The following is a 13,881-nucleotide window of genomic DNA, read 5'->3' on the forward strand; positions in this document are numbered from 1 at the left end:
TTGATAGTGTAAGAACTTTGGGTATTAACGTAAATTGAAAATTGTTGTACCGAATTAGGTACAGGGCTTTTTCCTTACATGAGTTGCTATATATGGCAATTTTAATTTCTTAAAATACTAACACATAGCACAGAAGTAACAAGAAACTTCCCGGGCTCTCAATGTACCACAGTAAACAAGCATAATTAAGGTGTATTAACACATCTATCAAAGGTATAACACTATTTGTTGCTGTTGTGCTAAGTTCCGCTCCGGCAAGAGTGTTAACGCTTTACAATACTGACAAGCAAATGTCAAACGGAAGTGGAAGTAACGCACGCAAACAATCAAACTGTAGTCGAATTCAAATGAAGCCAATCACTCAATAATGTGAATAATTTAATTAATTAATTTAATATATGGAAAATAACAATAAATTATTATTTTACAATAAGAAAAGGAGCACTAGCTGCCAGGGCTTACGGCTCAAATATGAAAATATCACTTGTAATTTACTTGCACACAAATTAATTTACATTTTTACATTCCGCCCCCATCCTCGTAATCCGCAGCATCAGTTGGCTGTATTTTTCGCGATTTTCGTGATGTCACCTCGTCTTCCTCCGAGCTGTACGCGCTCAATTCATCCGACATATCATTGTTAGCATCTAAATCGTTGTAGTTGTGGTTGCTTTTATGAGTATTTGTACTCGTATTGCTTTTCGTCGTTTTACACATTTTTTTAATTTAATTTTAATTCTATTTCCTATATTTGAAAAATTTAATAAAACGAGAATGTTCCGATAAATTAGATAAGACATGTAATGTGAATAAATTATTAAATATTTGCTTATGTGTACATACATATTTATTTTTTAATCAAACACAAAACCATAAGTTATTTTACAGGATTTGAGCTTAATTCCGAAAGATTAAATATTGTGGTGTTTTAGGGAAAAGGATTGGAGAAGGGGAAATACTATGTACGTGTATATTAGCAATTTAGTGTGCAAAATAATGTATGAATTCATTTGTATCATAAAAAGTTAGAGAACAGCTCGTAACGACAATACAATAAAAAGAAACAGAAAGCGGCTTCTTGTAATTTGTCAGCACAATAAAATATCTCTTATTTTGTTTTTGCTCTGCTGCTACAGGGTCCGGCACTCGAAGTGTAGTCAATTAAAAAGGCTTTAAATTTAGCTTGGAAAATTACTTCTATTCAATTCAAAGTAAAATATACAGGGTGGGCCATATAGCGTTTGCTTTTTGAACCACCTATTTTTTTGAGATTGGCAAATGTGTTCATAATTTACTTAAAGGTTTGACATTTACGAAATGGGACGCTGTACGCTTGAACAAAATTGGGAAATATTGAAAACCTATTTCCAAAGTGGTGAGTCTTCTACTCAAACTGTGAGAAATTTGAAAAAAAATTCCAAAAACAAAGATTTGCCAACAAGACAGTTTGTGGATCAATTTGTTAATCGTGTTCGTGAAAGTGGATCGTTAATGGATAAAACAACGCGTGAACGTGCTCCCACAGTGCGTACACCCGAAAACATTGCTGCTGTAGCCGAAAATGTGTGTGAACATCCAACAACCTCAACTCGTCATCCTTCTCAAGAATTGAACATTTCACGCACTTCTTTGAGGAGAATTTTGCATAAAGACCTCGGTATGAAGGCTTACAAAGATCAATTGGTGCAAGAACTGAAGCCTAATGACCACCCAATGCGTTTTTGGTTCGCTCAATAGGCAGAAAATCGTTTGATCGAAGATGAGCATTTTTACCGAAAAATCATCTTTTCTGATGAAGCTCATTTTCACATCGGTGGCTACGTCAATAAGCAAAATTGTCGGATTTGCCATTAACGACAAATGCTATGCGAACCATCCAGAGACGATTAATGCTTTCAAACACGAAATCGAAGTTGCCATTCATGAAATTGGAGCCCAAACAGTCGGAAATTTGCTTAAAAATTGGGTTGATCGAATGGCCTATTGTAAAGCCAGTCGTGGCAGTCATTTGAACGATAATATTTTTCATTCATAAATGACAATGTTCAATCTTCAAAATAAAAAAAAATTTAAAAAAAATATTGCTTGGTTTTTTTTTTGTAGCCGATTCAAAAAGCAAATTTTACATGGCGCACCCTTTATATGAAAATAATACAAAATTAAGAATCAATTAACTTTTACTCTGAATGACCATCTTTTCTTTTGACTATGGTCTTGATACGGTCCAGAAACAAATCGCAAGCTGCCCGAATTTGACTCGTAGGTATTTTGGCCCACTCGCGGATAATGGCTTTTTTCAGAGCCTTGAGACTGGACTTTTAGTTCGGACCAGTCTCTCCAAAATAGCCAGAAGAGAATAATCCATCGGATTCGCATCTAGTGAATTGAGAGCCATTGTGTGGACATTATGAAATTCGGAACGTTGTTTTTTAGCCATTCTTGGTTCACTCGAACTTTCTGAGATGATGCCGAGTCCTGTTGAAACGATAAAAACACCCATCTACGATTTCGTGCGGCCCAAACCACTACCTGTGGTGGGTGCTGCCTCCTGGTGGCCAAACGATGACTCAAAATCTCTTATGAACGGTCGGTCAAATAAATCCTATCGTTTTGGGTGTTTACAAATTGCTTAATTTCAAAAATTTTCTCGTCAGAAAACACAATATTCGGAAATTGACGGCTTTCGGCCAAGCGAAGCAACTCCTTCACTCTCTCAAGTCTGACTTGTTGCTGCTTTGGTGTGAGATCATGCGCCTTTTGGATCTTGTAAGGCTTGACTTTGGGATAATTTTTCAGTATACGGCGGATGCTAGGGTCAGATATTTTCAGTTCTTTCGCCATTTGATTGGCACTTCGTCGGGAATTTCGCTCAAGTCGCTTCTTCACTTTTTGAACCATTTCACGTGACGTTGCGGTCTCTTGATGACCACCTCCATCACGTTTGGCGATGCTACCAGTGTCATTGTAACGAGTAATGGTGTGATAAACAAAAACTTTATTTACTTTAAGATGCTCGAGCTTACGAGTAATCGCTGGTTGTGATTTTCCAGCCAAATATAAGTCAATCCACACTATTACGTTTGAAATCCATTACTGCTTTTCTTTTTTCGCGTTTACTCTCGGCAAAATGCTTCCGGGTGCTTGTAAACAATACTCTAGACTGTTACTTAGCCAACTAACAGACAGTAGATGCCCGTGCATCAGCTGCGCGACCAGTCTGAAGTTGGTTACAGTTCGAGTGTCGGACCCTGTATTTTACCAATTACTAATCTGAGTGTTTGCCGTAAATTTAGTGTATATTAATTTATATTGTGTGCCTTTACATTGGATACAGCTACATTTTCACAGAATTTTCTTCTCGATGTGCGACATGAAAAATACGGGTATATTCAGAAACGCATTATAAATGCGCAGTAATTGCAGCGCTGGCAGCGCTGGCAGCACTGCCAATGTGACAAGTGATGCAATGGATAGATTTGTTAACGATTTGCAAAAAGATTTGTTGCATTTATGAACGCGTTTTAAAATGGAAGTATTATTGAGTTTAGTTGTTGACGATATATTTGAAGTAAAAAGTGATAGTAAAGCTAAAAAGAAGACCACATATAGTAAGATGTTCATTAAAACGAAAAATTCCCAAAAATAAATCTTTTTTGCTAGTCGCTAATGCTTTTTAATTTGCCCGTCTATTTTCAAATCTTTATTCACTTTTTTTATTTCTTCCGCCACCTTATTCCACAAAACACTATTTTTCCTCCTCCCTGAAGCAAATTCACTTTCCATGCTCAGTCGGACTCTGAGAAGCAACTTTACTTCCGATGTACTTAGATAATCGCTAAAATCAAGAAAAATGTAATAAAGTATTGTTTTAATAACGTATATTTAATATATCTTTGCATTAAAAGCTAAAAAAATTAGTTTTATACTCAGTTTTCATCAGACATCATATTAGCGTAATCAGCGGCAGTATTAAAATTTTTCCTGCAAATAATGCGTGACGTTTGATACAAAAATGGCGTTTTGGAACGCGATGCATTTGCAGTACTGCCATATTTGCATTTCTGAACGCATTGCCAACACTGCAAAAGTACGTTGCGCATTATAATGCGTTTCTGAATATACCCTACTCCAGCGTGAAGCGTAAATTATTAACATACAACAAATATAATTTAATGACTAAAAGTTGTTGTTTTGGTAAACCTTCTATTCGATGTGTGTTAGAGGGTCTTCGTATTCAAAGAGTTCATATAGAATTTTTAAATACTCCTCAGGTAAGTCCATCAAAAAGAGTTCGCCATCATCAGAAATATAAGTAGGACGTTCCTTCAAATTATAAAATTCAAACGCTAGAGGTCCATCAGGTACTGTTATATCCTCTGAACTAAAGTATTGTGGAGCTCCGATTAAAGAATGTGGCATCGGGAACCTATATGGTGGTGGTACTCTAAAACGTGAAGCAGCAGGGACTAAACGATGACGTTTAGTTTTGATGTGGCGACCTATTAACGGTAAACACTCCTTTCGCTCGTCTCTGTTCACTAAAATTGGAGGAAAAAATAAAATTTGTTTACCAAATGCATGGCGTGTGTTCAAGCTTCAAATAATAACGGCAGTGTTACTTCTTATGAGATAGCGCCAATATCTAAGCGAAAATGCCGGCAATATAAGGAACATTACATGGTAAAAAATAAAGAATAAAAATTAAAATTATTGTAAGAATTGAAAATTGAAAATTGCTCCTTACTAGCAAAACAAACGCATTACGTAAAATTTCACTACGCATTTAAGGAGGAAATCGCAAAGTAAGCAAAATTTATAATAAATACTAAAATATTTTATTATTAAATATAATTCAATTATGGTTTCCATAAGAAAATTAAAGGGTTACATACATCCAGAATTTTCAAAAAATCGATTTTTTTTCGATATTTCTAAAGTTTGGTATCTTAAGAATATATTGCGAAAATTCCCAATATTATAGCATCTACAGCCTATTAACTAGGTAGAGAGCGGTCCGCGCCCTCCGGTACCTCAAATTTTAAGCTCGTTTTTCTCGAAACTATTTTTTCCGGCACGCTATGCATAACAACTCATACAGTTTTTAATATTTTATGATGCGATTTTTTTTTGAATATTCGAAATTGTTTTCTCTATAGATTTGATTTTTGATATTTTTATTAAAAAAAATTGTATAAACATACATATAAGCATAAAAATTTTATAAAAATTACTTAAACATAAAAATTATATAACAGTTATGACGTAAGATGTATACATTTTTTTTTAAATGCCGTAAATTACAAAACTTTTCGAAATTAAAAAATCCAACTCTACAGACCATAACTACAACTTTATTTTACAAGATTTTTTTTACTTTTTACAGATCCATCAACATTTCAAGGAGAAATGATGCAGACCGTGGAGCACCTTTTTTTCATTGTACTTTGGGTCATGTGATTTTTTATATACTAATTCTTGTAAAGAAAAATTAAAATACATTTTTTTATAAAGTTCCTTCTAAAAACAGTTTTTCTTTTAACGCTTTTTTGTCGCTGCTGGACGTATGTGACCCCTTAAGCTCGACTGGAACTAAGTAGTAGCGATGCCAAATTTCCACTGTGCGAGCAATGGAGTAATCCAGAGTGCATTCAAAGAGGATTGACGGATATTTTCTTTACTAATGGGTCCAAGAATGAAATAGGTTCTGGAGTCAGATGGTACTTATACGATAGTAATACCTAAGTATCATTGCGCTATGGAAGAATAGTTGCTGTTTTCCAAACGGAAATTTTTGGCGTTCTAAAGTAGCAGAATGGATAACTGAGAGGAGATAGAGCGGGAAACAGATTGGAGTCTTTAGTTACAGTCAGGCTACACTAAAGGCTCTGGAGAATGCAAAGCGAACCTCATGGGATGTTCAAGAATGTAAGGAGAAGCTTAATTCTGTTGCAAAACAGATTTATATGGACTTATATGGGGTTGGGGTCTTTCCCCACCTATCGTATATTGACTGTACACAGTAATTGTGTATGGTGGCCGGCTTTAGATAAGTTATACATAACAAAAAATGGTGGTACATGTACAAAGAATGGCCAGCCTTTGCATCAGCGGTGCTTTTTGGACTACACCCACTGAGGTACTAAATATTATGCTTAACCTACTACCAATAGAGCAATACGGCAAGCAAACAGCTGCCAAGGCAGCTCTCAGACTAAGAGAAATAGATCTACTCAGAACGAACCCGAGTGGGCACTCTTCAATTTTAGAAAAAATCCCCTGCATTCCTGTTATAACGGATTTCTGTAAGACTAAGGATGTCAACTTAAATAAATCCTTCGACACAGTATTTTCTTCCAAAGAGGAATGGTATAACTGGCTTATTGTTAGAGAAAATGATATAAACATCTATACAGATGGCTCAAAACTAGACAACAGAGTAAATGGAGGGGTTTACTCCGATAAACTCGGAGTTAGCCAATCATTTCACCTACCTGATCATTGCAGTGTATTTCAGGCGGAAGTCACTGCCATTAAAGAGAGACTTATGGTAATAAAAATGAGAGTATTATTCACAAATGAAGTCTTCATTATAGTCGGACAGTCAAGCAGCAATAAAAGCGCTAGAATCTAAAACACACTCGTCAAAAACTGTTATAGAATGTTTTAAACTTCTAAATGACGTATCTAAATACTACAAAATACACCTTATTTGGGTTCCAGGACACAGGAATATAGTATAGCAGGGAACTGCAAGGCAGATGAACTTGCTCGAACCGGTACAACGCTTGACCTTCAAGTGGATAAGACGCTGATACCGTGGCTATAGCGAAGTGGCTAAACTATATACTCATACATAGGGAAACCATCAACATGGTATATACAAATGGGCAAAACCTCACAATATGCGAACTAAGCAGACAAACATGGCCGAAATGGAATAGCGGTCGACCAAAGAGCTTATTAGGATTTAACAGAGAAGCTATAAGAAAAATTATAGGGGCATTAAATGGTAATTGTTTAATAGGCAGCCACGCTAGAAGGTTAGGACTCTGGTATTACGATTTCTGTAGCAGCTGTCTTAATACAGAAGAAGAGGAAAGAGTCAGACACCTTTTAGGTGAGTGTGAAAGCTTAGCTACAAGGGGGCTCCGCACTCTTGATACGACATTTTTAACTGTTGTAGCGGACATAGCACATCTAAAACTAATGAAGCTTTGCTCGTTTATTAAAGGTACCGGATGGTTTGAAAAGGAACCCATACTGTAAAGATAAGTTCCAGTGGTATCACAATGGACCTATGAAAGGCATAAGTTTAAGGTCATTGTGACAGCCACCCCACCTACCTACCTACCTATATGGGTTCCACGACACTGCCGTGTTCAAGGCAATGAAATTGTCGTTGAAATGTCCAACTGCGGATCAGTGGGTGCTCCATAGTAATCAGAGCCAATAATCGGAGTCAGTTCTGCAGAAATCATCCTACATAAAGAGCAATCAATTTACATAAATATCGATGGTCCGATCTAGAACGCTGCAGAACTGCAAAGTGTATTGTGAGAAGCCCGAACAGAAAACTGTCGAACCTTCTTCCATGGTAAAACTTGGAAGAAAAAACGTTCGGTTGATGGCCGGTATTATTACAGGATTGTGTCCTTGGGTTCAACATTTGACCACTAATGGAATCATTGACGACCTGAGTACTGAGCATTTTCTCTGTGAGTGTCCTGCATTTGCTAGAGCAAGCCTACGAATTTGTAGTTCCATGTCATGAGAATGCGCAAAATTCGTTCTCCCAAGCTGGAGAATATTTTCAGATTTACTAAAAAATCTCACAAGTTTAGTTACCTCTATTTCTCTATACTGTCCTTTCTTTTCCCTTCTGTTAGTTCTCTCCTTTCCTCCTCGACTATTTACCCTTTCATGTGTGTTTTAGGAGTTACCAAGTTACTTCTAAGTTAAAACAAAATTAATTTCAATACTAAGAAAAAGTTTCTCGACATCAGATAATATACGTACTTGAGAGCTCGTCTAGAGACATTGTACGACTCATCATTACTATACTAATACTATTGTTTATTGTAGTACTTAATAATATTAGTTGATAATAAATAAACAAATAAAAAAAAAAAATCGATTCTTTGAAAAAAAAAAATACTGGGCAAAATTAAAGCTGGCAGCTCATCAGTTATCAGTTAAAATTTTCAATACTTCGTCATACAAATGGCACGTTCCTTGCCAAATTATTGGGTTAGAGGAAAGTTCTATCGTATTTTAAATAGGCCGATAATTCTTCTTGTAAATAAAAAAACATCTGGCTAGTGTGTCATTAGAAATTTTTTTTTTTGGTTTTTCACCTGCTGTATAAGATAAGAGAAGTCCTTTTTTAACGTTCATCATTTACTTGTGATATTTAAAATGAAAAACATGTCAGTAAGTAAAGTGCATTTACGAAACTGCATTTTGTATGAATTCCTAAAAGGAAGCAACGCATCGATTGCATGTAAAAATTTATGTGCAGTATTTGAAAAAGATATTCTAAATAATGTTCGTACCTCTCCAAGATGGTTTAGCAAATTTCGTTCCGGGGCCTAAGACTCCAAGAAAGTGATCGATCTGGACGACCATCCACGATCGGTAATGATGTTTTTCGATCCATGTTGGAAAATAATCTACATTTAACAAGCCGAAGCCAAGAAGAGGTCGGCATTCATCACACAGCAAAATGTTTGGGTTGCACATGAATTAACGGAAAAGAATTTGTCTGATCGTGTAAGAATGTGCTCATCTCATCTAATTAGATGCGATGTGGAGCCATTTTTGGGCAAACTATTTACTGGAGATGAAAAGTGGATTCTTTACGAGAATATCAACAGAAAAAAATCTTACCGCAAATCATCAGCAACAGTTCCGAAATCAAGTACTCATCAACGAAAAGGACTGCTTTGTTTGTGGTGGGACAGGAAAGATCCAGTGTACTACGAGTTGCTGAAACAGGGGAAACCCATCAACGCGGATCTGTAGGGAAATCAGCTGGATAAATTGAATGCAGCTATCAATGAAAAAAGACCAGCATGAGTGTCCAGGAAAGGAATAGTGTACCAACACGATAATGCTCCACCGCATACTGCAATGGTGACACAACCAAAACTGAATGCGTTATGATGGGGAGTCCCTAGTCATTCATGACATTGAATCCTGACATTGCACCATCTGGTTATTTCATGTTCAGATCTCTGCAAAATTATCTATTAGGAAAAAAATTAAAGTCTTTTGAAAATGTTTCTAAAGCAGTTGCTGACTATTTTAACTCCAAGGACGAGACTTTCTACAAAACAGGAATTTACAGTTTACCTGAAAGATGGCAACAAGTTGTAACAAATAACGGAGCATATATAATTGATTAATTTTTTTCTTATTCACTCCTCTCGTGAGCATAGGGGCTCGACAAGACTCAGTCTTGCGTTGGTTTCTTTAATCTATTTTGCTTTCTGACAGGTTAGGTGATTAGCCTGCCGCTACCAGTCCTAAAAGTGGGACAGGGGGGTCACTGTCGTTGCTTAGGAACAACGGCTGCTTTACTGCTTTGAGGGTCATCTGTGTTTCACAATTTTCTGCCAGAAGGATCGCACAGATAGTTGGGGACTTCGCTAAATTTGGGGTGTCTGCGCTATTACCGCGGTTTTGTTTTTGATTGAATTGATTAATATTAAACACATACATATTTTTATAAATGAATTCAAATATTTTTTTTACACTACAGAACTTTCTCTCCAACCCAATACTTTTGCAACATTGCAGCGGAGTATTAAACAAGAAATACGAATTCACTAACGCCAGTAACTATTGCGTGGCTTCAACACACCGATGCAGAAATATACACTCGCATACTTACAGAACAAATTGATAATCTTCTCCGCACGTGGTTGGCATAAATTCATGTTGTCGTGTGCAACCAAGATTTCCTCATAAACACAATTTATGTAGCAACGCATCTCTCTGAGCTGTTTGCCATCCAATGCGTTGAATAGATTTAACTTTTTGTTCCAAAAAAAGCCCAAGTGACCTTCATCTAAGCTGCACTTCAATAGACAAAACATCTGTGGAAGAGAAATTGATTACTTATTCTCAAAAATATCTACAAGCAATTATATTGCGCAAGAACTACCCACATCTTTAATGGAGTCACAAAGTCTGCGTTCCCAATAGTGATTCTCCACCTGCGAGCTTTTCCATAAAAACAACGTTTTAATGTAGTAACTCTTCAAATTGTTCATATTTGGATGGCTATCACGAAACTTTTTCATTATTCTTAATGCATTTTTCAAATTGTTCTTATTCTTCATAAGTTCCTGCTCCATCGCATAATATGAGGCACGAAATGATTTTGTATTCGTTATGGGCTTAGGTATGCCATGCCATTCGGCTGTGCTCATCGCCATTATAACGTGTTTCGATCCCAAAACTATGCCTGGCACAAAATCCACCGAAAATGTACACGGTTCACTAACGGTAACTGTATGCGCAGGGCCACAACGTTGATATGCGAATTTTAAATTAAACGGTACTCCTTCCCCGTCGCTTTTCATCACCAACAGTGCCTTGTCGAAACAACTTTTCAGCCAAGAATGCAGTTTTTCTATATCCAAATATTCACAGTCGTTCTCTTTCACAGTCATTGTTTGCAGTTTTTCATAAACCAGTGCATTTTGCTTTTGATTTCTTATTGCTTCCAAAACGTTTTTCATATCAATAAAGAAATTGCCTGGCATGTCGGGATCCTCTGTGACAAGTATTTCGTCCCTTGCCGGAAAATTTAAGAAGAACACCAAGTCATATTCATCGGCGTGATTCACCTTGACATTGTCGCCATAGCTTCCTGCGTTGAAACAAACAGTTAAATAGTTTTTTATTACCATTGTAATTGCAGAGGTACTGCATGAGTCTGCAAACCAACAGTTCTTAATTCCCATTACACGTTGTCTGCGGCACCGGAAAGATCTAGACTTACATCAGACAAAGAATCAGTCTTCCCAAAATATATGAGGAATGCTTCATAATGCCACAACAACAACAGACACCAAAATGTAAAACTTTTAAAATGAGAAAATATTGTTTTCTAATTCCCCGATATGGATTTATTCCCAATCAATAGGTGCTACTCTGGATTTTGGATCCTTCTTTTACGTACATTTGTACTACGTCTGCAAACCTAAAAATTCAACTGAAGTCATCTATGAGCGAAATCCGCAATTACTTAGTTGCCAACCCAATAGTTGCCATTTTCAGCTGTGAAACCATAGTTATCGGCATCGATAGTTCTCATGTAGCTAAAAAAAACACCCTATACATATATATGTAGTTATAAAATATGTTCCAATTCGCATTGCACAAACACTTATTATGCATTCACTTTTCCGGGGAGTCCCACTGCGACAGGTTGCTTATGCAACAGCAAACAATACAGCAATAGATTTAATGTAATGCAGAATGATAAAATTCTATTGTAATAACTGCTTTTTTACAAAGAAAATTTCAACACTGATTTGCTTTTTCATGTGTTTTGTTTTTTTTTTTTTTTTGCCTCAACCGATCAAATACTTTTTGCGCTTAAAATCCAACAATACATCTGGAGAAAAAACGAAAACTTGATGAACTTTTTTAGTAAGAAAGCAACATATTTGATGCATTTTTTTTAATAAGAAAACAAAATTTCAATCTCTTTCAGAAACACTACCACCAGGCAAGCATTTAACGCCTACCTTGCAATTGATGCCCATTGAAAAGCTTTTTAAACACCGGATCTTGCAGTTTTAGATTTTCGAAAAGTTTGTCCCGCAATGCCTGATAGTGCAACATAAACATACGTCTTTCAGTCTTTATATTTATGAATTGGTTTATGACTTTTAAAATATCTTCAAAATTAATCGACATTGCTAAGGCAAACGGCAGTTACACTAATAATAAACAAAAATACCAACAAGTTTCAACATCGAACCCGTCCAATTGAAGTGACTGCTTGCGACAACTAAGCAGTGCTTTGGCAAATTTACATTAAGTTTAGTGTCGCTCATGCAATATAATGAAATGAGCCAGCAAGAGAGCGCTTAGAGGCAGCAGCAAGTTCTCTTCGGTAGTAAAGTGAGCGCCGCTTGAAAATTTGAGCTTTTCCATCGCATTTTACTTGCACTTACAAAGAGCGGATATTTTTGCTTAGCGGTAAAATGCAAAAATATCACATGTGCAGTAGGGCCCACAATGAGTGTAAAACTCGTTGAGGCTTTGATGGCAAATAGCAGAAAGTTATCAACACTATCATGTAATCGACTTGCGTGGAGTACTCAGTTACTCTGTGTGGGATAAATTTCAGGGAATCGCGCTTTTATTATTGTTTTGTTCAGAAACCTATAAATTTAGTGCATATTTTTAGTGAGTCAACAAATGTTGACCGCATTTAAAATTCTGAAGCATTGCGACGATTCGCAAGACGCTGGGAATTCTGGCTAGAATTGAGAGCTTTTTACATTACCCACTTTTTACATATCCACTTAAATGTTTTTTTTTTAACATTAAGGCCCTACTGTATTTGTACTTGTCAAGCGCCAGATTGCTGGGTTTAAATGCAATTTATTTTTCTCAAAACCTCAAACTTTTAGTTAGAAGTTTTGAAAAAAACCGATACGCAGTTTTATAGCCCATTAAGTCACTCAAAATGTTGCGCATTTTTTCCATGTAACGAATGCACAAGTTTTTTTTATACGGAAACACAGTTACGGGGAAAGAGTATTTTAAAATTAAAGTAATATAAATTTTAAGCCATTTCAATGAAAGCAAATTTTTGCTAATTCGGCGAAAATGCGAAATATCGGCAGAAAAAAAATTATAAAAAATGAACAAAAATTTTCAGCGGCTCCAAACTTCACTTTTGCTATACTAAAACTCAATGGGCTATAAAACTGCGTACCCTAACAGTTTAGAAAAATTGTAATTAAAAATTTTAAAATTTTATCGGATGGTAAATGCCCCTCGGGACCGCTATAGAAAACACTTTTTCTATAATTTGATGTCTCGTGCACACAGATTCGAACCTGTGCACTTCCGAATGGTAGTCACGCACCAACCCATTCGGCTACGGCGGGACCATCTGAGCAGAAAGGAGTAGAGGTGGATATGTACCCTTTCCGCTTCCTGACAATATTCCGCTTAAATGTGCCTTGCTTCTCATTTTCACTACTGTTTCGCATGATATCCGTTGCTAGCTCTATCTAGCCTCTAATTTACCCTATCCCAGCTCACTTCGGCTTCTCGCCATCCCCGTTTCCGGTCACTTCTCTTCCTTGTCCGACCACCATCTCAGCTCCGTTGCTTCTCTGGACATTTCCGGCCTCCGTCACATCGATTTTCGGTCAGATCCGCTTGTTGTTAATGTCCATTTCTAATCACTTTCGCTTCTCGACCATATCCGCCCTAAATCTACTCTGTCTTTGGCCACTGCCGCTTCCCGTAATACCCGTTTCCAGTCAATTCCTTCTATTTTAAATCTCCACTTATAATCACTTTGCTGTTTCCGGTCACTTCCGGTTCTTTCAATTCCATTTCCAGTCATTTCGGTTTCCGCTTCCCACCAACCCCGTTTCCGATCAATTCCTCCTGTTTTGCATCTGCACTTCTAATCACATCTGCTTCCTGACCATATCCGCCCTATCTTCGGTCACTTCCGGTTCTCGTGAATTCCATTTCTAGTCTTTTTCGCTTGTTGAGAATCTCCACTTCTGATTCCTGACCATATCCGTCTTAAATCTGCCCTGTCTCTGGTCACTTCCGCTTCACATCAACCCCGTTTCCTGTTACTTCCTCCAATTTGGATCTCACTTTTAATCACTT

At 36.8% G+C, this 13,881-nt stretch overlaps 1 protein-coding gene across 1 annotated transcript; it reads right to left on the reverse strand.

The window, feature by feature from the left end:
• Window positions 1–3,605: 3,605 nt before the first annotated feature.
• On the reverse strand, window positions 3,606–12,463 carry LOC128864031 (cyclic GMP-AMP synthase-like receptor). The gene is made up of 4 exons (XM_054103503.1): window positions 11,760–12,463; window positions 10,170–10,876; window positions 9,893–10,097; window positions 3,606–4,538 (listed from the first exon to the last, which is right to left on the reverse strand). Exons 1-4 carry the CDS (start codon window positions 11,929–11,931, stop codon window positions 4,204–4,206), a joined length of 1,419 nt encoding a protein of 472 aa, XP_053959478.1. The 5' UTR covers window positions 11,932–12,463; the 3' UTR covers window positions 3,606–4,203.
• Window positions 12,464–13,881: the final 1,418 nt, after the last annotated feature.

The sequence above is a fragment of the Anastrepha ludens genome, chromosome 5, assembly GCF_028408465.1.
Source record: "Anastrepha ludens isolate Willacy chromosome 5, idAnaLude1.1, whole genome shotgun sequence".
Taxonomy (NCBI): Eukaryota; Metazoa; Arthropoda; class Insecta; order Diptera; family Tephritidae; genus Anastrepha; species Anastrepha ludens.